Source organism: Mirounga leonina, unplaced genomic scaffold (genome assembly GCF_011800145.1).
Source record: "Mirounga leonina isolate KUSES-001 unplaced genomic scaffold, KU_Mleo_1.0 Mir_151, whole genome shotgun sequence".
Classification (NCBI taxonomy): domain Eukaryota; kingdom Metazoa; phylum Chordata; class Mammalia; order Carnivora; family Phocidae; genus Mirounga; species Mirounga leonina.
In genome coordinates, this window is record NW_023270377.1 from 4,702,735 (window position 1) to 4,730,215 (window position 27,481).

The 27,481-nt window shown below is 51.9% G+C and overlaps 1 protein-coding gene across 9 annotated transcripts in view; it reads right to left on the minus strand.

Moving 5' to 3' along the window:
* AGAP1 (ArfGAP with GTPase domain, ankyrin repeat and PH domain 1) overlaps positions 1-27,481 on the minus strand; it is a 524,731-nt gene that overhangs the window by 369,828 nt on the left and 127,422 nt on the right. For 4 of the 9 annotated variants that reach the window (XM_035006801.1, XM_035006800.1, XM_035006799.1 and 1 more), the window contains exon 1: positions 10,148-11,344. The exons of the other annotated variants lie outside the window; for them this stretch is intronic. In XM_035006801.1, the coding sequence (XP_034862692.1) occupies positions 10,148-11,120 (973 nt within the window). In that variant the 5' untranslated portion in view covers positions 11,121-11,344. Of the gene's footprint in view, positions 1-10,147; positions 11,345-27,481 lie in introns of those variants that run through there. 9 annotated transcript variants of the gene reach the window in all.

Here is a 27,481-nt window from a genome sequence, read left to right on the forward strand (position 1 = left end):
AGGGAGAGTCTCAAGCGGATTCCGTGCCGAGCAGAGGCTGACATGGGCTCGATCTCATGACCCTGATCATGACCTGAGCCGACACCGAGTCGGACGCTCACCGACTGAGCCACCCAGGCGCCCCTTGACGCTCACTCGTGTCATAAACTCTGAGATCCTAGTTTAAGAATGGGTAGGCGAAGGCTTCAAACTTGAACGGGTCTGTAAAAAGACGAACGCCTTCCCGAGTGGCTGTGTCTGTGTGTCCGTGTGTCTGGCTGTCCCAGTGTGGCAGAAAGGAGCTCAGGACCAAAGCACTGGATTGGAAAAAGCTCCCTTCCAGTGTGTGCTCTCCACCTGCAGGGAGAACCGTGCAACGGTCGTGCTGAGTGTGAAAGGAGCAGAAACTCTCAGGCAGGCAGCGGACCAAGCAGCTGAGAGGAGAAGGTAAGGGTAAGTGTGTGGCCACCGAGTCCCAAACCACAGCCAAGGGCGCTGGTCACCTCACCTGGCGCCATGGCCCCGAGCCAGCCCAGCGTGCAGATGGGCAGTGCGCCCGGGGTGACGGAGAAGGAGCCTCTGGGGGCCCGCAGACTCTCTTCCCACTGGCCCATGCTTTTCCTGGCGAGGCCTTCAGAGGACCCTCTGCAGAAGAACCGTCAGAACAAACACTCCCGATGAGGTGAGGACAAGAAGTGCCAGCCTGCTACCAGCAGCCACACTGCAAGCATCAGAACCAGTCCGAATGCATGGCCACCTGCTGCCACATAAAGGCAAGTCCTCAGGGAGGCCAGACTTGTGTCCTCAGTGCCTCTCCAAGGACGTGAAGAGGCCACCTGGGTCCCCTTGCCCCGGCCCACTGAGGCCAGTAAACAGGCATGGGGGCATCCATCATTACCCAAGACTGGTCCCCATGAACAGGCCCAAGAGCACCTCCTAAGATGCAGCTTCCAGAGAGGTCCCGGACCCTTGATGCTTCTGCACACCGGCATTCACACCCAGACCCCCGCTCCATCCCACCACCACCCGGGCTCAGGCCCCACGCTTCCCCCACAGCCACATCAAAGCCCTAACTCTTGCCCAAAGCTGCCCAGTTTCTTAAAACTTGAGCCCCGGGCCACTGACAACGCAGATGTTCTCAATCTTATGCACGTATCTCTTTACCACTCCTCAGTCTTAAAGGGTGGGGGTCCCTACAAGGAAGCCCAGCCACGGAGTCCGCTCCCTATGCTCCATCTCTTATGTTTCAACCCAAAGGGCCTCTCACTAGGGTTTCTCGCGGGCACTAGTGATGAGCGTGTTCTATACTAGAGCGAACGGCCAAGCGCGGCACTTTCATCCAAAGCAGCAGCACCAAACGGACGGTCCCCGATGCACGAGGCTGCGAAAACGAATGCGTTCAGTAGAGACCGTGCTTGCTGTCGACGTGTGGTCCAAGCCCCTTTCGGATGCAGGCCAGCGGCGGCTCCCAGGCAGCCAGCGATCACGGGGTCAACGAGATACACACAACCGTTCTGTGTCCACAGACATTGTGTCTGTTACTCTCAGTACGGTGTTCAACACATTGCAGGAGACGGCACTTTATCACAAATCAGACTTTGTGTCAGACGATTCTGCCCACTGCAGCCTAATGGAAGTGTTCTGAGCACACTGAAGGTGGGCTAGGCTAAGCCGTAATGCTCAGTAAGTTAGGTCTACCAACTTCGGATGGTACCAACTTACAATGGGTTTATCAGCACCTTGCCCCATCGTTAAGCCCAGGGAGGATCTATCCATAAAAAGAGAGTCAGAACGTTGGCTTGAGAGCAACACGGGTCCAATGACACCACCTGGGTCATTATACTAGAAAACATAAACATTATAGGATAATGTGGAACGCTCCAAATGATCTTTATTACAAAATACTTCACCGAACACACTTGATAAATACTTCATACCAGTGCTTATTACTGTGAAGGCTGCAAGTCACTGCCAAGAGAACGATCAGTCACTAACGTGGGAAGGGGGTTTCTTCCTTCAGGGACGCGGGGTCCTCTGCTCTGCAGCTGATGCTCTCCAGCTGCCGGCCCTCCAGGAGGAAGCAGGAGCAGGATAAGGGAAGGCACTGCTAGGAACAGCTTTCTGAAATCAACGCATCTTGGCGTGGATCAGGAATGACATGAATTCATATGCTGCAAAGAACAGCTAATCTTCTAGTGACATGAATAAAGAAGGGGGCGAGGGGCGGGAGGAGATGATGCCAAAGACAAAAGAGGACTGCTCTCCCGGCTTACAATTTGAAGGTACAATGGTCAGTAATTTAAAAAGCAGCAGTTAAAACTGCAGATTGTGAGAAATACAGGGTGACATGCTGAAAACAAACCACAAGGTTGACTTATACTTGCCATAGCATGGGGAGGGAATTCGCCCCACCTGGGCAAATGCACATCTCACAGCACACATAAATCCAAGCATATCCACGTATTTGGTATTCTCTATCCCTGGATCTTCTGCAGAACTTCTCAGAGATAATAACTAAAGCAAGGCCAACGCCGTTGACCTGCATGGCTTAGTGCGTGCTTTCCCACTCACCCCTGGGCCTTCCTGAGAACCAGCCAGGTGGGGAGTGAACCCCTTACTTAAACGCATGAGGCAGACAGAGCTCAGGGCAGTTACGTGCTGTGTCGGGGCACGGGCGAACCTGAGTGTTGCCACCAAGATGAAACCTACCCCACCGACTCAACACTGCCTTCTCCACACGGCAACTTAAAATCTCCCACGGTACGTAGAACATTCCTTCCTGCCACCCATCATGGTACCACTCACACACCTGAGTCAGGTCACCAAGAGGAAGCGAGCAAGAAGGAAATGCCGTGACGTCATGCTCAGACATCCCCCACCACCCTGGAGCCAAGGGGACAAATGACATCTGTACCTCAGGGACCCAATGGGCCAAAAAACATGAGCCCGGGAGCACTAGCTGGAGAGGGGTGTGGGGGCAGCTGTTGGGGAGACAGTGGAGTAAGGGGGGAGCCGACTATTTCTGGCTGGCAGGCAGAACTCCTACCCTGACTCGATGAGCCAGCAGAACAAAGCGGGAGCCACATTGGGGGCCAGGTGGGGGCCAGGCAAGAAGACAAAGAAAATACAGACAAATCTCCCTTTGAGTTTGGGAGAAAGCCACTTTCTGAGAGAACACCAGGTACAAAATCATCAAAATTCTAGATCCTGAAGGGAACTCTTGACCTTAAAACTGGGAGGAGGCCTTAAGACCATCAATTCTAAGCCCCCAGACAACAAACACAGCACCCCTTCCAACATTCCCTGACTGGCCTGGGTTTGGACACCTCCAGTGATGGGAACTTTCCACATAAGAAGGCGGCCTGTTCCACAGTGTGTGGGCTTCTGAGAAGTGACTGCCTACTTTTGAGGCAAAATCCCTTTCCCTGGAAGTTTCCCTCATCGGTACTAACTGCTGGGCCCTTCTTATGTCTGCTTCTCAAATACTGGCAGACAAGTCTCCACACTCCCGGGCTTCTCTTTCAAACTAAAAATCTCCGGTGTCTTCAATGAACTTGGCTCCCAGAATCTTCCATGAACCAGATCAAGAAAGCTGATTCGGGACACACTCTTGAATGCAAGAGAGATCAGACTCTCACAAGGTGGGGATTCTAGTTTGGGAACTAAACGAATCAGAAGAATAAGCTCCAAATACCTGGGAGCTATCGAAGAGCTGGCTGCGTGGTGTGGAAGGAGACAGAAGCAGCCTTGCTCTGGGACTCCCACACCACAGGAACTGTGCCCGTTTCTAAGGTAGCGGGATGTAAGCTGCAGGAAAGCAAGTCACAGGTAAGCATCCCTAAGTCCAGAATCCTGTTTCACACACTTCACAGACCGACTGGTGCTGGGTTGTTTTAAAGCCCTTGCGAAGTGAGCAGGAAGGTACAAACTGGATAAATACCCGCCGTTCCCCACCCCCATCAACTGAAGAAGTGGCGTCTGAGCGATTCTGATGGGGGTAGGAACTGGAGAGAATGCGAGCTGCCCCAGCAAGGCTGGTGGCATTGTCCATGGACTCCCCTCTCTGGAGTGGGTCAGCAGGACCTCTGAAAGCAGCCCGGGCAATGACAGGCACGGAGAGAGCACAAGACTCCCTTTGACGACCATCTCAAACAAGTGGGCATCTACTCAAGTGAATGTGTGTCCCGCTGGTCCCACTCAAAGACAATCCACTGAATAAAGGGAGCAGTCCTGCGTGCTCCCGGAAACGCCTGGCTCACTGCGTCATGCAAAGTCTTGGACCTACTATCACACCAGAAATAGATTCAGCACTCCGTACAATCCCCAACAAAGGACTGTGTAGGAAAGTGACCCTCATTTTCCCTTTCATTCCTGCCAACTGAAATGCACCTCTTAAAATTATCTGCATTTGTTAGATAAGGACAAGCCAAAGGATCCCTTCACAAGCCTCCCACTGGGGCGGCCTGGTACAGAATGAGTGAGCAACAGTGTCCACTTTCCAACCCAGGAAAGCTGATTTCTCCATAAGCTCTGAGTCTTTGGATCCACTGGTGATGTTAGGATGGAAAACCAACTAAGAAAATGGAAATAACAAGAGATTACAAGAACACCAACCAAATGAATGGACAGGGACTAACATGTTTAATTATAGAGGCATCTACGTTAATTCTTACTTAATGGGAGAAAAGAGAACAGATGTGAATGCCTCTGTCAACTGAAAAACCTAACGAGAAACAGAATTTCGAGGGCCGTCACCTAAAAACAAGTAAACATCAACACCACAGCTGACTCAGATTTGAGCTGAACAAAACCCAGAGCAAAACTATGGCGGGCAGATGGTCCTTCTCTCGAAATGATACAAAGACAATAATCTCCCTTCTTTTTGCTAATCTGTTGACCTTAATCCCAATTCTGTTCATCACCTGGGGACAGAACTGTAGCTCTACATACTTTCTCTCAATCACTGTCCTTAATAAATAAAACCTTTACTTTTCTTCATTATTTTACTCACTGTGACATCATTTTAAATTAATGATTGTTTGAATCATTACCGAGAAAAGTAACAGCCTAAAGGAGATTTCCTACCAAAAACAAATTTATACTAAAAACAAAACAAAACAACTCATTGTGGAAGCTGTAATATCCTTTCTTATGCTTGATGTTGGTGCTAATCATATACATTTGAGGAACAGGATGACTTCTTAGATGTTAACTACAGAAATCCCAACCAACCTTCCGGCGGAGAATCTTCTCTTTTCCTGCTGTTAAACTCCTAGTGATCCTGCAAGACCCAAATCATTTTATCCCTCTGTGAGGCCTTCATTAACTCCTTCTCCTGCTCAAGGACATTTGCTCCCTTTTTTGTGTTCCCCAGTCCTCTCATTAATTCCTCCCACAAACATTTATTAAAAGTACAAGAGCCAAGCACAGTACTCTAAACTCTGTAGTATGAAGAGGAATAACACAGGCTTCACGCCCAGGAGGGAGAAGTGGCAAGTATGTAAACGAGGTTATTATTACACACTGGGATTAGCAGTGCTCTAACGGAGGTATGTTGTGCAGAGAAATACAGTCCTGCTTCCCCTCAGTATCCCATGAAGCTGTGATTCCTTAGAACTTCTCCATCCCCCAAAAGACTACTGGGCCTCCAAAGACAGGAACGATGCCTTGCTTAGCTCTAGCTCCTGCTCAGAACACACCACAGAAACTCAATAAATATCTGTTCCATGCTACAGAAAAACAAGACAACTAAAAAAAGGGTTAAGTACTACCAGTGCTTTACAGTTGAGTCTTACGCTTCCCAACAAAAGGTATGTGTTAACTCTATAACCAACCAGATTTTGCTGCAATGGGCCAACTGAGTTGAACTGTTCAGACCCTCTTTGGCAGATGTACTTTTGAACGTTCCTTTGGCAGCATGATATTCCGGTGCTCACAGGTGGGTATGCTGACACACGGGCCTCCACGTTGAGAAAATTAATGCAGCAAGACACCATCCAAGCCTCCAGCGCCTGCCTTAGAGCGTCCCTGGCTGACCTTCGTGGGGGCAGCCCTGCCTGGATCAGAGTGGGCTGCTCTGTTCTCCAGGAAAGCAATTTGACCTTATAACAAAAACAATGAAGGTTCTCCTAAATTACTATCTAGACTCATTTATAAAAAGCCATGTGATTTCCCAAATATGGAGTACATAATTAGTTTAAACCGTTTCAAATGAGAAACTCTGAATTATACTGTTTCTTTAAAACCGTGTATGTCCTTTTCAGCAACAAATCAAGTTAAAAAAATAAAAATGTACCAAGTTATTTCAGTAATTTTATTTCATTTAATTACTGCTTCCTCTCTTTCTCCACTGAAGATTTTTGTTTTGTTTTTTTTTAACTATAAAACAGTCTACCTAGCTGCACAAGTGGCATGATACAAATCAAGGAAACCAGAAATTGAAGAACAAAGCCACTCAAAAAACGTGCTGTCAAAAATCAGTTGTAAACTACTAATCTGAAAAGCTAAGTCAGGGCTATCCGTGAATCACTTTATTGCTGTCATCAATCCTCACGGACAGCAACAGAACACCCCAAAGGCACCTGCAGCCCCGCGCGGGCAATGCCTACAGCTGGCTCCAGGGAGGGCTGGCCGGCAGCAGCGGGGGACACAGGGCGCAGGCCCGGGAAGGGCCCCCCCCCCCCCCCCGCAGTGTAACTCATCACTTGTTATTCGATCTTTTTTTTGCAGTAAATTATACTTGTGTCAACAGACTCTGTCCTGGTGGGGGGTGGGGGGGGGAGGGATATCAAGTCATAGGAACCTGCCCTTGATCGGACACAGGGCCGCTCTGAAACCTTCTGGGGCTCCTGATGGTTATGAACCTAAGAGAGAGAAATCGGCCACGGGTCTCTGGGAGGCAGGGGTGTAACAGTCGGAGGAAGAGGAAATGCCTAACAGGGATTAAAAGGCACAAGAGAACCATCCCACAAAAGGAGGTGCTCCGATCCTTTCATCCTGATGCTTTAAGACAAGAAAACCACACGCACGTGATGTGTGAGCCCGTGTATGCTTCAAAAGACTAACCACCTTCCTTCCCTAGTCTAGGTACCTTGTCCAAGACCAAGCACGTAATCCCCAGAAGCTAAGTAAACGACCTAGTATAATACTTACTTCGTCTTTTAAAGTTATTTTCCCAGAACCAATTGACAACTTAATAGCTGAAAGAGTCTAATGAAAGGAAAACCTGCCCCGATGACAAGGGTCCTCTAATTTCCTTTATACTTGAAAGAACTTCAAATTTTAATACACTGTGGCCCAAGATTTAAAGAAAGCTAGAGATGCTGTTCATGATGTATACTGCATTTGTCCGTAGTTCTGAAATCCATAAAGGACTGAAGATGGAAGCTTTATTCACAAATGCTTAGCAGACTCTAAATGGCAAAACATACTTATCACACTGAATGGGACTATCTCAGGCTCCGCTGCACATTATCGGTGTCTGAATGCAGGACGCTGCCCCCACTATACACACAGTGTCCTGTAATACACAGCATTTTACCTTCCTAAAATCCAAATTTTCTAAGTCTTGCAGACCTCCCTGGCCCCATGGTTTGGGCAAGGCTTTGTGGACCTTGCGCTACGGACACTTACAGGGAAACGGAGCCTGGGTTCCACTGCATCGGAATGTTACCTCAGAGCATTTTACCTTAAACTCAAAACTTCATTTAAGTAGCACCTAACTCTGAGCAATTTACATCAGAGGAAGCAAACATGTAGAAAGTAGAACAGCATAATAAAGGGGCTGCACCTTGACTGGAAGAGCCACTGACCTTACCAAACCTCGAGAACAGAGACACTGCTCCAGGCCTTTTAGCCAAAGGCAGGTGAGGACTGTGGCTTTTTATGTGATTACCTCGAACTTCAGAGTCGAGTGAGATCCTGGAATTCGGGCTGTGTGTGCTGTGACCTAGCTCATTCATAGTCCGTTCTTCCACACAACCTACAATGCTAGCTAGTGTTACGTCTCAGACCAAAGTAATTCCACCCTGAGAAACAAACAAACCAAGCGTTACTGTAGTTATTATTGTTATAATCTTACACTACCCTAGAGGGACAAATTCCAACAAGCTTTATACCTCTGCTTTCCAAATGCATCAATCCATCCGACCAGATCACCAATACCCAAACCCCAATACTCTGAACTTGTATCAATAGGGACCACGATGAAACGCGTTCATTCTAAATCGTGTGTGTGCATTTCTACTCCCCTCCCCGCCAACCATGGGTACTTGTCTGGAACCCAGGCGGCTAATCACTGTTTTCAGCAAATCCAGGAGAACAAAGAGTCAAACCTGCTATTATAGGCAGAACTGGACCCTGCGGATTTGAACCTCCACTGAACGCAAGTCAGGACAAGAGCAACTTTACACCAACCAACTTGAACAAAATAACTCACATCATTTTTTAGTACCTTAAGAGCATGCAGGAAGGGATGGGATAATGGCTGGAGTCAATCACAGTCCCTTCTAGAACATTCCGGGTCAGGTTAGCCACGAGATGTGCAAGTTCAACTAACACAAGGCTGGCAACAGGTAACTTTGTATCACAACCTCACCGATAAAAAGAAAATTCTGATCTTAACTCTACTGCATATTCAAGTGCTTAACTTCAAATATTCTCTATCACATTCTGAGGATCATTAGAAGCATGTTACGACATGACATCACTGATCTTCAGTTTCCCTTAAAAATACTTAGGCGAGGGCGCCTGGGTGGCTCAGTTGGCTAAACGACTGCCTTCGGCTCAGGTCATGATCCTGGAGTCCCGGGATCGAGCCCCACATCGGGCCCCCTGCTCAGCAGGGAGTCTGTTTCTCCCTCTGACCCTCCTCCCTCTCATACTCTCTGTCTCTCATTCTCTCTCTCGCAAATAAATAAAATCTTAAAAAAAAAAAAAAGAAAGAAAAAATTGCTTTAAAAAAAAAAATACTTAGGCAAGCACAATGATGTCTTTGCCCTGGCTGTTTGCATACACACCCTAGGCAGTCAGCTGACCTGGGAAGTCCACTAGGGAGGAATATCCTCGGTACTCTGGGGAGGGGGGTAAGTTACCAGTGGACAATCTCTAATTAAAGCCCACACTGCAGGGCCTCAACTACCCTCATTTCTACCAGCAGCAGGGTTTGGGAATCAGAACAAGGGATGTTACTAATGATTTCTCGGTGGTGAAGTGCATGGGGACAGTATCTTTATCCATCCCCTCCAACCCCAACATGAGCAGGGTGTAACAATCCAGCCCCTCCGCTCACCCACCCCCCTTCCCTTTAGGGTGATGACCCCACATGGGGAAAGAAAGGGATCTGTGTTTTGCAACTTCTGGAGGAGTCTGACCTCCAAACACCACCAGATTACCTAGTTCTTGCAAGACAATATTGTCACCTCTGCCTCCAAAACCTTCCCTGTGAGGTCCCTGTTGGAGGGCGCAAGAAACAGGGAAGTGAAGTTTCAGAACAGGCTGTGGGGTTGTGATTTTCCTTCCCGTACGGGAGAATACATCACTAGCAAACAGAATGCCCTCCCAGACTTGCTCTCCTGCTGAGATTCCAGAGGCCGTGGGGAGAGGCCTGTCTCCCTGAGCACCGGGATGAAGCATCTTTAGCAGGAACGCGATAGGTGAGAGGGGCTAAGTCAGGGAGGCGCCACCACAGCGCTCACGCGTGGCAGCACCTACAGGGAGGCCAGGCTTGGGAGGTGGAGGAAGAAATTAAGCAAGATGAACGCTGCTGCTCCTGGCCAGGCAGCACCACCTGTGTGCTAGCTTCAGGGCCAGGTCCCAGGCAGCCCACAGGCATCCCAGTCTGCGAGCGCACAGCGGGGCGGCGAGCGCACGGCTCTGCTTGAGAAGGCGGCTGCGCCGCCCGGCAAGGTGATCTCCCCCCAGACAGGCTCACAGCGGCTGAGCAGATTCCGAACGGCACCACCAGACACACTGGAGGCAGGGGCAGCCACACTTCCCGACCGCAGCGGTGTTACTGGGGAAAACCCGCAGTACGCGAGTTCACACCCGGCGTGACCACCTGCCGGCCGGTGGCTCGGGGAACGCAGGTCCCTTGGCTACTCCCAAATCCCAACGTACTCTGCTGAGCGGGCCGCTGCGGAACCAGGCCAGCTCCCACCACTGCCCTCACCTCCCTGGCCGCGCTGCCCACCTCTGCGCGGGGACCCGTCGATGCTCTCCGCGCTGGACGAGTGCGCGTCGGCTGGGGCGCGCCGCAGGCTGCTGAAGTAGCCGCGGGGCCGCGAGGCGCCGCCGCTCCGGGGAGAGGGACCGCCGCCGGGCGCGCCATCCCTGCGCGCGAAGATGCCGCTGAAGAAGCGCAGCAGCCGGTGCTCCGAAGCGGCGCCGGGGCCCGCGGCCGCCGCCCGCGCGCGCTCCAGCCGCTGCAGGTCGCTGTTGTCCAGCGTGCGGTTCTTGCTCTTGCTGCGCTCCCAGCGCTCCAGGTCCGAGAGCGCTTCGTTCTTGCTGAGCACCTCGCCCACATCCAGGGTGTTGCGCTTCTCCGAGGCGGGCTGCGCTGGCGCCGCGGGCTCCACCGCGGGCCCGGAGTCCGCCGAGGCCTCGCCCCCCGGCGCCCAGGCCAGGCTCCCGGAGCTGCTGTGGCGTCTCCCGCGGCCCAGGGTCCGACTCCGCGACGCCTCGGGCCCGCTCCAGTGCCTGAAGCTGAGGCTCCGCCGCAGGGGCGCGGCCCGGACCCCCTCCACGTCGGGGCTGCCGGGCCCCTCCTCCACGGCCGGGGCGCTGCCGGCCAAGTCCGCGGGCTCGAGGCCGCGTGCGCAAGGCCGGAGCCGCCCGAGCTCCAGCTGCCCAGTGCTGCGGGTGCGGAAGGCGCGGAAGTCCCAGGCGCGCGGCCGGCGGCCCTCGGGCTCCTCGGCGTCGGCCGCCTCCTCGTCGGCCTCCTCCGCCAGCCGTCCGGGCGCATCAGGGGAGCGCGCGGGCCGCGGCCTCAGAGCCGGGCGTGGGTCGGGGCCCGGCGCGGCCAGCTGGTCCTTCCTGACCATGGTTACGGAGATACGGTAGACCGTCTTCCTGGGGGGCGTCCCGCGCGGCATCGCGTCCGCGGGCGGAGACGCGGGCTCGCTGCTGCCGTCCAGCAGGTACATGGCGCCCAGGGCCACGGCCGCCGCCGCCGCGCCGCCCGCCGGGGCCCCGCTGCATCCAGCGCGCCGCGGGCCGGGACGCGCGGTCGCGGGCGCGACGGGGGAACGGGCACGCCCGGAGTGGGCCCACGCCCCCCGGTGGCCGAGAGCGCTGAGCTCAGGCTGCGGGGACGACAGCCCTGGCGCCCGCCGGCCCGTGCGCCGCGCGGCCCGAGTGCGCGGGTCCGGGCCCGGGGCGCCGAGCCATGGGCCGGCGGGGCGGGTGGGCGGAGCGGCGGGCGAGCCGGCGGTCAGGCGCGGGGGCGGTCTCGCCGGCAGGTGCGGCCGCAGCGCGCGGGGCCCGGGGCGGGCGGAGGCGCCCGCGGCTTCATTGTCTACGGCGCGGGGCCGGCTCGCATCTTCAGGCCTTTTCTGCACAGTTGGGCAGCTCCGCAGCCTCCGCCACTCGCTGAGCTGGGACTCGCGGGCAGCCGCGCGGCAGCGGCCGAGGGGCGGGCGGGCGGGCGGGCGGCGGTTTAAAGTGGAAATGCGCGCCGGGGCGGGGCGGGAGGGGGCCGACGTGCAGCGACCGCAGGCCGCGCGCCCAGCCCGGCGGCCGAGTCCCGGGAGCGCGGCGGCGGCGGAGGCGGCGGCGGGAGCGCGGCCCGGTGGGCAGGCAGAAGTGCCGGGCTGGATCGCCGCCGCGCGGACCGGAGCCTCCGGGGGGGGGGGCGGCCTGGCAGCTCGCCTGAACCCTACCCCTACACTGCCCCTACACTCTGGGGCCTGGCCTGCAAAACCAAATATGGGCCATCTCTCACCTGTTTATCTGGAGCTCTGAAGAGGATGCAACTCAAACAATGACTTCTTTAGGAAAGCAAGGTATCTCGGGTACTTGTTACCCCCTCACAAGTGTACTTGTTACTACACTTGGGGGGAAAAAGTGCACGCCAAGATGGAGACAGCAAGGGAGAGGCGAGGGTGGTAGCTTCCCTGTGATGTGCTGCTCACACCACTGCCCTTCGGCGAAGGACCATGCAGTTTCACTCCTAAAATACCATTTGGGGAGTATTTTCTCTAGGTGTGGGAAAAGGCCCCTGACAGTAACAGGCAGGAGAACACAGCGGTTCAGAGCAGGAGGAAAGAAGACTTGCCTGTCCAAGCCTTCCACTTCCATCTTAGATTTTACACCTGGAAGGCAGGGATGGAGAAAATCGGACCCAAACTCTGAGCAGAGAACTGAAATAGCTAAGACACCATGTGCCAAGCATTCTGTGTAAGTGCTAAATATTGCACGCTGAGTTTCTCTTCCATCAAACTTCCCCCACCTGCTGCCTCTCTTGGATGTCTAGATCCTGGTTCTTGATATGACCTGATGCAGCACAATATTCTCACGTAGTTGATCTTTTTTTTTATGATCAATCTATTAGTTCTTGATGATGTACTGAACGTAGGGGTTTCCGTTTGCTGGCTTACAAGTTTCCATAGGAAAATGTCATAAATAAAGTGTCCACTGATCAAGCTGGATGCTTACACAGGCTTCTCTAGGCCTGGAACTGCCAAAGATGCGTGAGAAGCTGTTCTGAGGGAAGGTGCTGACAGCAAAGCGTCATTCTGGGATTCCATGACTGTTTCCAAGTCCTGCTTTCCCCTCCTTTCACCAAATATCGTGTTCACGGCACAGAAGGGGATACAAAGATGAATGGTGTGGTCTCTTATGAAGGAGGTTGTGGCTTAGGAAATCTGGATTTTACTTCGGAGGGAAATTAAATATTCAGGTTTAATGAGATAGATCAGAAAGCTTGCTAGGTGATTCCATTTCTTTTTAAGAAGATACTTTAGAGCAGAGGATTTTTAGAGCAGGGAAAACACTCTATATGGCACCATAATGGTGGACATGTGTCATTATACGTTTGCCCAAACACAAAGAATGCACAACACCAAGAGTGAACCCTAAGGGGAACTATGGACTCTGGGTGATAACAATATGTCAGCATCAGTTTATCGATCACAACAAATGAACCACTCTGGAGGGAATGTGGGTAGTGGAGGAGGCCATGCGTGTGTAGGGGCAGGAGGCAGAGCAGAACCCTCTATACCTTCTGCTCAATATTGCTGTTCACCTAGAACTGCTCTAAAAAATAAAGTCCGTTTAAAAAAAAAAAGTTTAAAATGCATTTGACCACCCCCAGGGGCTGCACCTGGACATGACTGCCTCAATCACAGGGTCATTGCAAGCTCTGTCCACCTACTCCTGGCACTCAAGGGTGCAAGAGCAGTGTCTCTAACATGTCTTCAAGTGGAAAGTTAGGGAACCCCAGGACAGATCAGTCTTACCTTCAGTTTGGATAAAAAGCCCTCTTGGATAAGACCCAAGAACCAGCAACTTCCAGAGTGGGAGATGGACAGTCATCAGCTATCAGAATGAGGTTCCTAGAGCCCATCAGTTTATGTGGATGCCAAGGGCTCAGAGAGGGTGGGTGTTTTCCCCAAGGCCACACAGCTCAGTGCTGAGAGCTGAGCCTGGGGTCACATTACCTGTGCCCATCCCCATGCTACAGTGGCGTTTTTTGTCTTCGTAAGCATCAGCATTTGCTTTGATGACCGTGGAGAGACATGTGTGAATACTATTGAGCCTGGCACTAATCAAATGTTAACAACATCTAGCAAGTTTCCATTTACTCATTCACTTTTCTATTTGTTCATTTATTCTTCAAATATATTTTGGACACCTACTGCACAGGACTCGGTGAGAAAGCAGAGTCTCTGTCCTCAAAGAACTCACAAAGTTGTGAAACAATGGTGTTTTCAAGGCCATGAGATTTTACATGAAGACCGGGAGGGAGGTTGAGAGGATGGGAGATGAGCAGCGCCCTGCCGCCTGTCTGTCTGTCTGTCTACAGGGTGAGCCCCAGTAGCACTGGGTGGGATCTACGGTTTCATCACTGCAGCTGTGTGGACAGAAAAGTCAAGCTGGCTTTAAGTGCAGACAATGGAACTCGGCCACGAGGAGTGGCAGGGACCTCTCTGCTTCGGGCCATGGTGGGATGAGAACCCAGGGTTCGTAGCTTAGCCTGGGATCCACTCTCACTTTTTAAGACCAAGGCAACCTTCAAATATTGAGATGAATTTTACTATGAAATTAGTTAGCCCATAATTAAGACATAGATCTTGCTTGTTATATGAGCCAAAGGTAAAAAGTAACATTGCATTCCTTCAGGGCTCCAATCTGGAACTGCAGGCCTGTTCCCACTCCCGCCGGTTGGGTTGTCTAGAATCCAGCCCAGGGTTTGCACTTGGCTGTGGGAGGATGCAGTCTGCAGAGTAGAAGATTCCATTTGATCCACCTTAGATGACTCGGAATCTCAGCCTGTGTTGAATGAGGGAACCTCTTCCAGCCACAGCAGAGAGGTTCACTACCCCTCAGTGCTTTCCCCTCCCAGGAACGCGTTTCTTTTCCACACCAATCGCAATGATTCCACGCCAGGCCTGACAGTCTAGGCTGAAAGACGGGGAGAGTCACCTCTCCCCACTGCCCTGGATACATGGGCTCTTCCAATGCAAAGAATCAGAGGCTTAGACAGATCTTGTCCCTCCAAAATCTAAATCCCCTTTATGCAGCTAGACCTGCCTTTTAAAAATAGAAGCAATCATACTATATATGTTCAGGTGGCACTATGCTTTTTCTGTGCCTTCAAATATATCATCATTTTGGCTTATTAAAAAAAAAAAAAAAAAGCCTGTGGTTGATCTCACTGCTCCATCAAAATCAAGTAGCAGGGAGGCAGGCAAAAGCTCAACACTGCAGGGGCTCCAGTGCCAGATAGGGAAGGACTGCAGAGGGATCCAGGAATGGGGGCCAGCCCTACCTATCCCCCCCCATTCCATCGCCTCCTGCAGCTGGTCTTCCTCACCCATTCTGGGTTTAGGGGATCATCTGGCCACCCTCCCAAGACTTCCCTGTCCTGGGCCATTCCTAGCCATCGATAAATTAAACATCCTCCATGAGAATATTATTTCTCCAGTGTTACTAGAACTGATAAGCCTTATTTAAAGGACATCTCTGATAGTCAGCAGAGCCTTCTGCTACACAAGCTGACTTTCCAAGTAACAGAACTTGCCGGCCAGGGATCACATTTACAGTATCTTAGCAGAACCGCGAGTGTGGGCCACAGCAGCGGACCAACCACTGACCCTGCCCAGGCTCTGCACGCCCACCCCAGGGGCAACAAAGCACCTCCCCCAGTTCATGGGGCACTTTAAAGACTATTTTCTGGCAGCAGGTTGACTGAAAGATACAGAAAGAAGCAAGAAGAAAGGCATTTATGCTACACCAACACTTTCCTGATGTACCTTTCTTCTGGCATCAGACTCCAGTCCGATCACCACAGGAGGAATGCTTTCTGATCTAAGACCTACTACGATGCTCAGCTTCTGCAGACCGACGACTCTGCGATCAGCCCTGCCTGGGCTGAACTCAGTAGGGGCCCCATTTCCCTCATTTTATAAGCTGAAAGTTAAAAGAGGAGCCAGGAAAGAGAGAAGGACTTGACGAGTCACAGAGGGACCAGTGCACTGGGTCCCTAAGGCCAGGACATTTCCGACCCAGCAGGAAGAAGGAGGTCCTCTGAGCACCTGAGGTCGGTTCTACCTACATTTTTCCTCAAGGACCAACAGTAATGCCACCGCTGCCAACAGAACCTTTCACGGTCCCCCGTGTATGAGCACACGGACATCCTAGGGCAGCACCTGGGCTCCATCCTCTTCAATTTTAAAAGGACGCCCCACAGTGTCCTCTCAATGGGCAACATCAGCGGGCGCCAGACAGAAGGAGCCAGAAGAAGAGGTCAGCAACTACTTATCAAAACCAAATTTGGTGACACTTTACATGAAGGAAAGGGTTTTTTCAGTCCATGTCCCATCTGAAGGCATATGTCGATCAGAGAATCAGGCAGTTTTGCACAAGGAGGCCAGGAGCCGGGCGCCTCTGTGGGAAGTGGCGGGGGGTTGGGGGGCAGAGGAGGCGTGAGAGAACGCCCCCCCACTCCTGGTCCACGGTGCCCCAAGTCCAGCTCAGCGTCCCGCAAACAAAGGGCTTCTCCGGGCAGCCCTCGCCGATTCTGGATGACAGCGGAGCAGGACAAGATGCGGACGCTCGCGAGCACACCTGCGTGGGGCCGCAGCATGAATGCTTGCCGAGCACGATGTGAGGCGCATCAGAAGCGGGGGCCCTGGCAGCCGGTGGCCTCCAAGAGGACAGCAAGACGCCCACCTGCTCGTCCATTTTCTGCTCCCCAGCAGGCAGACAGCAGTGTGGCGCACCCCGACTCTACCCAGAGCGCTCTGCTCAGGGATGGGGGAGCTGGGAGGTGAGGGGCCGGACAAGTGTCCTAAATAACCACCATCCAGCAGGAAGTGTTACCTGGGAGAGGAAGGAGGCAGGTAAGAAGGCAGAAAATGATTATTTCTAGCTGAAAGATTTTTTAAAAAGGCTCCAAGAAGGAGGTGGTCTCTGGCATTCGTCCCGGCAGGGTGGCCAAGCTCAGCACCACGGACACTCTGGGCTGGGTCCTCCTTTGCTGAGAGTCCGTTCGCCCTGCATATCAGAGGATGTTGAGCAGCATCCCTGGCCTCTCCCTACTGGTGACAGAATACCCCACCAAAAATGTGTGCAAATATTGCCACATGTCTCTGGGGAGCAAAATGTCCCGGGCAGAGAACCAGGCAAGGCAGGCTCACATGAAAAAAGAAGGAGCGGCTCCTACGTCCTTGCAACTTCTCATTTTATTATTTTATTGATGCAACCATCCTCTCCTGCCTCTGCATATAATATTAAAAAGCTCTATATGGTCCCTCTATAAAAAAAGAAGCGATTATTTCCAGTAATCCTTCCCAAAATTGGGAGAAGAACAATAGTTCCAGATGAGGCCACTACCAGTCCTCATTCTGTGAAAGACAAGTCATCAGTTACAATTAGTTTAAATAAGTAAGTATCATGGACATGATTAAAATGCTGGAAAGGTGTGTGGGGGGTGCCTGGGTGGCTCAGTCGTTAAGCGTCTGCCTTCGGCTCAGGTCATGGTCCTGGAGTCCCTGGATCGAGTCCTGCATCGGGCTCCCTGCTCGACGGGGAGCCTGCTTCTCCCTCTCCCACTCCCCCTGCTTGTGTTCCCTCTCTCGCTGTGTCTCTCTCTGTCAAATAAATAAATAAAATCTTTAAAATAAATAAATAAAAATAAAATAAAATGCTGGAAAGGGGAAAAAAACTCAGTTTTGCCAATGTTAAGTATTTAAAATCCAAAACAATGCTGTGTTGGTTTTCATCATCAAATATCCTAAGCATGGTGCTTGAAGACTTTGGGCCGTGAGGCGGGTGCAGGGGAGACAGGCCGGCACTGATCGGGTCTCCACAGAGCACCTGAGCACTTATGATCTCAGGTAAGCTCACTGGCTGGCCCTCTGGGGAGCTCCCACCAGGAGTCCCTACCGGGACGTGTGTGCAGGGCTGGAGCTGCCTTAAGACACTGTCCCCTCCCTTGTTCCCTCTGCACTAGGTCAGCCTGGTGTTCCACACAGACTGCATCTTCGGAGAATGGGAACTCGTTTATATTACCACAACCAGGCCTAGAAGAAACCTTAATCCAACCCATTTTTCAGATAATGATGTCTACTCCATGGGGAACAGGGGAGAGATTCCTCCACACACTCTGGTACCGTGAGCCAAGAGGGAGCATGTAAAACCAAGCTGAAAACTCACGTCCACTTATATAGGCCAAGGAGAAAAAGTCTTGATTTTTAAAAACATGCCAGTAAGAGTCCCTTGTGAATAGCTTCTCACTCCCAAACAAAGGAAAAGGTCAGACATTTCTTGGTGGTCTTTCTTGCTAAATGCCAGGCAAAGATGACTTCAGGTAAAATGAAAACCAGATGTATTAAGTGTCACTTTGTAGAAACAAATGCAAGCACCACACTTTGTGGTCTGTGTGACAATACAGCCTCGGCCACCGATGGTCACTCTTGAGGTGCTGGGCGCTGGCCGAGGCCAGAGCTCCCCTGGAGATGCTCCACTTTCCTCTGCAGCCTTCAGTGCTCTGGGGAGACGCAGCTGAGGAATCAGAAGGATTTAATCAAGGGTAACACACAACTTTGCACCTGTCCCTTGGACAGCTGCAAAGAAGCTCTGGAATTTGTGTGGAGAAAAACCAAGACATTCCGGCCGATTACCTAATCTTCCCAGTCTTGGAGGGCACACAGGACCAGGCCTGTCTGGGAGCATTTTCCTCTGCAGGAAAATCTCTCCTCCTCCGGAAGAGATTCTTCTAATGACAACATCTGCACGAGCATCCAAATCTTACAACCAAATAGTTCCAGATGAGGTTACAACCTTACAACCAAAACACAGAGAACCATCTGATATGGACTCCGCCCAGAATAGCCTCCTAGAGTAGAAACAAATACCAGGAGCCGTCACAGAACAGCCACCTCAGCACGTCTGACAATTTCCGCATGTTTACCAAGTTTGTCTTTAGATGCACGGACACCCCCCCAAAGATTTGTGAAGCCCAGGACTTCTACAAAAATAAAAAATCCCGGCCACAAATAATAATTCCCTGGGAATTTCTGTCCATACCATTAGAAAGCTCAAGAAAAAGCCTATTTTGGCAGAGTTTCACTCCTGCATCCCATTTGGGATCTGGCTGCTGAGATATCTGGAAATCTTTCCTCTGTGCCCAGGGGACCTGAAGCTTTGATAATATTTCTCTCTAAAGGTGGAAAACAACATGACTAAGATGCCTGTTCAAAGCCCAGACACACTCCCCCGAGTCAGCGGTGGGAGCCACGTGACCACCCTCCTGCCTTTATTAGCCAACGTGTCACCAGCTCCGCAGTCTCCAGGCGGAGGATAAACACACCACAGGCGGCTAGTAACTGCAGCCGCCCCCTTGCTAGTTACAATTTGCATAAGAGCTCCTGAGAAAGATGAGAAGTGGGTCACGGGGACCGGCTCTGACACAATAAGATGAAATAAAACATCCGTGTCTTCTCATCTGCTTGCCACGCACGGCTCATCAGCAACCTGCCTGCAGGGAGCAGGGGTGAGGCGGCCCTGCGGCAGGAAGACGCCGGGGTGGGGGCCAGAGAGCCAAGGCAGCTCCTGAGCCGCCTCCCCGCGCTAGGATGCACGTTGTGCTAGGCGCCCCTCCTTGAAAACATCACCACCTGCTCCAGAATCTTCCACAAGGGAAAGGGGAGGGATGAGAAATAACACAGCCCATGGTCAAACAATGTGTAGGGCCCCAGCATCATCTCTGTTCCTAGGAGTGTTGCTGAAGACGGCGATGCAGCTGGTTAGGTAGCAACACAAAACTCATCAAATCCGGAAAAGGAGGTTCGTGGCCCCTGATCACCCAGCTACAGACACGAGGGTCAGTGGATCAAAGGCAGCCCAAGACTCCAAACTACGAAGTCCTAGAGCCATCTAAGACACGGCCAAATGGCTTGGCAGTGAGTGGATGCACAGAATGAGGATGTACGTGCCATGCCCTGGGGCCCCTTTCTTCCTGTCACTGCCTCACAGACACCCTGAAGGAGGTGCCTAGGGGTGCAGCATCCATGTGGAGAGCCAGGCCACACTGTCTCCTGCATGCCGGTGGTCTTTCCCTTCACTAGTTCCTGGGGCCTCCTCCCAAGGTCACGCCCTTGAATTACCCCGGACCGTGACACCCCACCATCTTAGCCTCTAACTGTCCCCTCCTAGGCCGCAACCCTCCACAACAGCTGTCCTCTTTCTAGAACGTCCACTCCTGCTGTCAGGAGGCTCGCCTAACACATCCCGTCCTTTCCAATCTGCAGGCCCTTCTCTCTCCAGCAAAGGCCAAGGCACACCCCTTGTCTACGCCGCCTACTGCTCTGCTGGCCCCTAATGTTTCTGAGACCCCCACCTGGGCCTGCCCCAAAGTTTGGCTCCATCCAAACTCCAGCCCACTGGACCGGCGCTCAAGTGTGGGAGCACTGAGTCTACATGCCGAGGCCCACTGCAGATGCTCACACAGCTGGGGGCTGGGCGCCGGCACCCACAGGCCCTCCCTGCAGCGCTGGTCCCCCACACCCATCCCAACCCTCCAAGCCTGCAGCCTGCCCTGAAGACATGGGGGCACCACACCCCAGAGCTGCTGCACTCTGGGCCTCCCGGCCATACTCGCCTCTCCCGCTCAGAGCTGGCAAATGGACCCTGGACCATCAATCACAATCATCTGCTGTCCTTCAGCCAGCACGGAAAATACTCAATTATCTCCCACTTAATAAAAAACAGAAACAAAAGCCTCTCCTCCCTGTGTGCCCTCTGCCGCCTCCTGAAGAGTACACTCTCCTTCCTCCCTTTATATTCCATTCTCTTCATCCTTCACTGAATTCCCAGAGCTAGTGGACAGCCAGCCTCTCTGCCGGGATGGAAGCTGTAGGCCACAATTCGGCTCAGAGACTCCCTGTCACCCGCAGAACAGAATGCCCACTCCTTAACTGGCACACCAGGCCCCGGACAGCCCCCAGCCACCCATGCGGTGCAGAGGAGCTAAGGAGCTGCGCCTGTGTGACTTGGGGAAAGTGACCTTGAGTCTCTGAGCCAGTTTCACCTGGCAGCAAGGCGGCGATGAGAGGGTAGACGTGACAATCAAATGTGATGATGTATAGGAAGCATGTGTCCCAGTGCTTAGGACAAACGTGTGCCGCCTGCTGCCTCCCACAATCCTTCGCTCCAACACAGCCAACTCCTGTCCAGTCCTGACGGCACCATACCCCGGTGCCTCCTGCTGGGGCTGGCAGGATCAGTAAAGTCCTACTCATGGTTGGGGCCTGGGCCTCCCCTTCTCAGTATCCGTCCCCCTGCTCTGACCTGACATCTGCCCTTTATATAACCAGCTCCCCCAGAAGACCAGGATCCTCGACAGAGGACCAGCATCTTTACCCCTCAACCCCAGGCCTTATCATCAGTGTTCTTAATAAATGCTGCCTGGTGGCGAACTTTACCAACCCAGGCAGCCAATTCAGGATTAATTCTCCTCGCTCGTGTTGCAAGTAACAGCAGAGGTCAGCTGACGCCCCTGTTTACACGTGCTACACCACACAGCAGCACCCACCCCCCAGAGGCTTATCTCCGAAGTCTCCCAGCGATCAGGGAAAGGCATGGAGAGGAGGGTGATTCACTTCTTCCCCGGCCACAAAAATCCTCCACTGCAGCTGATCTTGGGGGGCCGCCCTGCGAGAGGTGCCCCCTCCTTCGGTGGACTCGAAGCCACATTTGGGGGTGGGGAGTCTGCCGAGTGTGACCGCCTAGGGAAGCAGTGGTCGGTCAGAAGGGAGGGGTCCGGAGCCTCGAGGAAGCCCTCCGAGGAGGGCTCTGTCCCTGCCCACCCCTCTAGCCTGGGATGTGCGGACTCTGCAGAAGCTGCAGCCATCCCAGGACGGGGGTGGTCAGCGGGCTGGCCAAAATTCAGCTGGCAAGGGCTACCTGCAGGGCACTGGGCCTTTACCAGCCCAGAAGGAAATGCATGCCATTGATCCAGGAGCTGAGATACTCCTTAAGAACCAGAACCCTTGAGGGGCGCCTGGGCGGCTCAGTCAGTTAAGCGGTTAAGTCTGCCTTCAGCCCAGGTCATGATCCCGGGGTCCTGGGATCGAGCCCACATCGGGCTCCCTGCTCCGCGAGGAGTCTGCCTGTCCCTCTCCCTCTGTCCCTCCCCCTTCACGTGAACTCCCTCTCTCTCTCTCAGATAAATAAAAACCTTTAAAAGAAAAAAAAGAACCAAAACACTTGAAATAACCTGAAACTATTTAAAAGAAGGACAATAATGGGCCTAGCCCAGAGTTAATGCAAAGATCTAACGGCCTGGCCCTTGGCAGCTCAAACTTTCAGAAGTTCTCAAAACCCTGGCTTTCATGCTTCACATGGCAGGTTCAGGGAAGCTGTGAGGAGCTGCGGTGCGACCCTGCGCAGGGCGTGCACTCTGGGAAGCCACCTGCAAGGACAACTGCATTTGTGTGCGCAAATGCCACCCCACGGTACCGACTCCTGGAGAATTTCCAGACAAGCAATAGCTGGTACTGGACGTTTCTGAGCAGGACAAAGTGGCAATGGGCAACAGGATGTTGGCACAAAAGGACTTTTTCTCCGGAAGTATGCTCCAGGAAATCAGGAGTTCGTATGCAAGGAAATGTAACACTTGAGATGACCATTTACCCCAGCAAGCTATCGAGACTCCCCACCGCCGCACACCACTGCTCTAGAACGTTCCAGCATTCACAGGATGCCACTGAATGCCAAGGCAAGGGGCTAAACATGGGGCCTCCCTCCGGCTGTTCACACCACTTCTGCACCACGCAGGTCGCCTGGGTCCGCACTTGGCCAGCCTGGCCAGAGGCAGCCTCACTCCTGAGAAACAACGTCCAGCAGTGGCCACGCTTCGCAAGCCGGGCACGCAGCACACCTTCAAGCTCACCTACTGGCTTACAGGTGAGATAGAAAAGAAGTATTTTACACTGACTGAGGATTCGCAGGCCCCAAAAAAGCCAAGCTGTGTGGGGCTACCACATACTGTATAGGGTTGGCCTGGGCTTAAAAGGCACCAGGCCATCAGCAGCCCCACCATGAACCCAGACCTTCTAGCACTTCTGCCTAGACTCCCCAGGAGCCTACTCACCCTGACCCTCCCTCTGCAGCCCAGGCCCCCCCTCAATGGGCCTCAAGACCCAGCCAGACCAACCCTCAGCTCCCCTTTCCAACCCTGGCCTAGGCCAGGCTCAGCTGGAGGCACTTCAGAGATACTAATTCGGTTAATTCAGTTTATTCCTCCCATGCTCCTATGAGATAGGTATTATCATTATACCTCTTTTATAGATATAGGAAGTTTTCGTCACAAACAGGTAGAAAAGGGCCCTGGATCTCAGGGTAAGGGGTGGAGCTAGATGGGAGCCCAGCACTGCCCAGAGACTCTCAGAAAAGCACCAACTCCACCAGCTCTCCCCCCAGGCTGCAGCCCCCACAGGGGGCCTGCCTCTAAGGAGAGCCCAGCCAGGTCTCCGGATATGCAGAGGGAGGCCACAAAGGCAGAGGGCCACGAATAAAACTGTCAAAGAGCTTTGCTGGAGAAAGTGGAGCAAGTCCTTTCCTCCTTCCGCTCAGCTAGAGAGGTGGGGGTGGGGAGGGAGGGAGAGAAGAGGGGAAGGGAAAGGAGAGCAAAGTGTAAAATGCTTTGGGAACAGGCAGGCAGAAATGGTGGTTAAAATACACACACACACACACACACACACAAGCCCCTCGCCCTACTTCTGAGGGACAGGGCACTGAAAGATCAAGGCCCACAAGGGTAAAACAGGCTCCTTTTTTATTTGGATCTCAAGGACAGGTACCAGTCCTGAGGTTATTATTATCCCCAAATCCTACCGTCTGCTGTCCTTCCAGAGTTCCTGGAAAGATGAGTAGACCCTCAGCTAACCCCTCAACCCCCACCCCCAGCTTTAAGCTGGCTTCTGCTCCCCCCGCCGAGATTCCAGGGCAGCCCTGGCTGGCGGGAACACCAGCGTGGCCCAAAATTGCTACACCCACTGCCCATCCATCTGCTGGGCCCATCTCTGCCTGCAAGCCTTCTCCGGACTCCCCACCCAGTGCCCCCAGTGCCCTCTCACCCCTCCCCTTCCTGCCCTTGACCCTGACCCTGGAAGATTGCAGGGAAGTCTGCCAACTGTCTACCTCTCTTCCCTAAAGAGGAAATACTCATAAATAAGCCATAAATTCTTACCATCAGACACATTCTGGATATAATTAGATCAGTCCAAAGGCCTGGGCGCTTGGAAAACTGAGCATTTCTCAGAAGACATGCAGACCTTCCGAGGTTTGTCAACTCAGTAACTCCACATGTAGCATCAGCAGCATTATTTCTAAAGCAAAACCTCGTCATTTCTAGTACCAAAAGACGTTCTGCTAATAGACAAGGTGTGCACAAACCAGCAAAACTGTTTTTACAAAAGGGGGTAGAAGTGTAAAGGAAAAGTTTCCATAAATATTTCATTGGCCACCAAGGTTTTAATGACCTTGACTTTCAAGACTAACATTTCAAAGTTCATAGTCTGCTCTGGCTCCGTAACAAAGTCTCACAGACTGGAGGGGTTTAAGCAACAGGAATTTATTTTCTCAAAGTTCTAGGGGATAGAAGTCTGGAATCAAGGTGTCAGCAGAGCTGATTTCTTCTGAGGCCTCTCTCTCTGGCCTGTAGATGGTGTCTCCCCCCTGTGTCTTCACATGGTGGTGCCTCCATGCCTGTGTCCTAATGTCCTCTTATAAGGACACCAGTCACACTAGATTAGGGTCCGTCCTAGTGACTTCATTTAACTTAATGACTTCTTTAAAGACCCTGTCTCCAAACAGTCATATTCTGACATACTGCGGGGGAGGGGGTTAGGGCTCCGGCATATGAATTCTGGGAGAACACCATTCACCTCATGACAGCACCATCGTGATTAGCAAATAGCAATTCTTAAAGTAAGGGGAGCATTTGGTGTGTAACAGTCACATGTGGATTTACAAAAGGCATTTTTTTCCAGTAAAATCTCAAAGCAAGTGCAGCTCAGCTCCTGGGCTCCCCAGCGCCCCAACGGGAAGAACAGTTACCAGTTGGTGAGAAGCTCAGGACGGGGAGACCAGCTCTCCCTCAAGGATGACGATGACAAAGTATGGCCCCCTCCGACTGAAAGAAGCAGGGACCCCTCGGCTTGTCTCCCTACCACCCTCTCGCAGAAACCAGGAATGAACCGCACACGTGTGAGCTGGGATCAGTTTGGATTTCTCCCTTTCACTGGAATACTTTACCGGATTCACCTAAAACATGGTGTGTCTTGCTTGTTAAACCATCATCCATGTGTGTGGCCAGCACTGTCAACTAAAGCGCCCTAGCACAAAGCTGAACCCAATGCTCCTGCTTCCTGTGTGCCCTTATGTTAAACCGCATTATTAACATATATAGATCAAGATTTCAGGCTTGAAACAGTTGGTTTTTGATGTTTTTTTTTTTTAATGTAGCTCTAGAAACGAGGATATGATAACTGCCCCACAAAGAAAGCGTATCTTCTTCAGGCCTGAATGTCCGTTTCCATGGTAGTAATAAGACACCAAGATAAATGAAAGCAATATTCCCTCCTGCGTGGTATGCTCATTAACAATCATCATCAGGAGCACCCCCCAAGGCCAGTGGGAACAGGGACTGCTGGGGTCATGCTGGGATCTTAAAGAATGACTCCTACACCCTGGCAGGGAAGGAAAAGACATGCCAGGCACCCGCCTTCCTGGGACAGGATGCTTTCTTCACTTGCCCAGCTAAGTTTGTGCAGCCCTGCTGGCCACTTAGTGGAAGTATCTAAGCGCCAACCGCCTAGCCTCACTCTGCATGGGCCCCACCTTCCTCCTTAAATCTCCAGATCAAAGACCAGGATCTTTTCCCAACAGAGTGTCATTGTCCCCCCCTCCAGCCCTGGCCCCTCCACAGCATGCAGGGCTGAGCCTCACTGGGGTAGAAAAAAAGGAGCTTGGAAATCTCCACTGAACAAACTCAAGGATGAATAAACCATACTTTCTGAGATGTATCACATACTCACAAACATGTATATCCACGTGTGTACACACACACACACACACACACACGATACTGTCAATTACTTCCCCACAAAGTAAGGAATCCTGCTCCAAGGAGACCAGGAAAGCAACCCAAGAACCACCTGCTCTGTGATTCTCAAATATAGCTGCTCTGCTGGGGGCCGGACTCACAACACACACACACCCCCCCCACCCCCGCCTGAGAAACATTTTAGTTGTTACTAGTTGATCAGATAAAAGCACTCAGGACTGTTCCATTATCTCCACCAGCTTTCACTTTAGAAACTGGGGGTGGGGAGTATAATAGTGGTGAAATAAAGGGATGAGGACAAATATAACAGAGAAGTGAGGCCATCAAGGCTGGGAGGAGATACAATGCCAAGACTCCCGAAGAGATCCCTGGGCATCGTTAGGATTACCATTCCTAGAAACAAATTCAGGACACGTCACCTTCTGGTTTTATATCCGTCGCGGCCTCCACCTACTCAGGTTATTAATACACACCATGAAGAAAGCATATTCCACACATGACAGCCAAGTATGACCTCCCAGTGGAATAAAGTGCTTTACAGAACAAAAATGGAGGCAGTGACCCTTCTCTCTTCCAGCTTCTGTATACTTAATTAATTCCATGTTCGAGATTCCAGCATGAATAAATTTTCAAAGTGTAGGTCTGCTTTTAAATCTATGCTGACCTTGTATGGAATGCACAAATGTTTCTGCTAACACAGAACTAAAAAAAACCCAAAAAACAAAAAAACTGGGGATCACTCTGGGTACAGTAATTAATATTCCTTATTCATGAAATAGCTTTGTTTGAAATTATATGATTCAATCAGAAAGTCATTTTCTTTCCAAGTTTGCTGGGCTTCCTATATAAATGCAAATCACAGTGACAAAGACACAACATAAGGACTGAAAATGCACTGCTTACTCCTTATAAATGTTTAAACTTGCTCCCGATATAGCCATGAGAAGCAGCTCAGAGATTCTGATAGAATATGTTGAATATTTTTATTCTAATTTTCTTGAGACCATTTGCCTCCATGAAAATACAGCAGAGACCCATGATGGAGACTTTTCAGAGGCAATTACCATCAAGCACTGTCCTGTGGGAAGGAAAGAGAAGGGAAGGTCCTCAGAAAGCTCTGGGGGTTAAGACGAGCACATCATCTTCAGGACTGGCCCGGGGACACAACTGGCTACCAATATCCAGCTCATGTCACTTGTCATGTGTCACTGTCCTGAGATCACTGCCTCTCTGCTAAACCCACACATGGAGGTCTGAGGATGACCTTCAGCTGGCTGAACCACTTTTTACTCCAGTCTCCACAGTGGGACAGTGACGTACCTATTAAAATCTTTCTTCTCATCACACCATCAGCAATGTACGTGATGTGGCTTACGGTGTCCCTTTTCAATCCGTCATGTATTAAAATATTCAATTGGAAAATCTGTTTCCTTCATCTTAAACCATTGTAGCTACACAGTTAAGCAACCCCAGCTGTCCAGGAAATGCCACCGCAATGAACACATTATTGGGCAGAGAAGAATCAATTGGGGCTCCTGTCAACCATTTCACATGCTACACACAGAGGCCCAGGGAAGAAGGAGGAGGAGGAGGGGGAGGGAGGAGGGGAGAGAGAGGAGGGAAAGGGGAGGAAGAGGAGGAGGAAGAAGAAGAAGACCCACACGACATTAAATATACGTTATGAATAAAAGTCCTCCTCGCAGTCCAGATTGA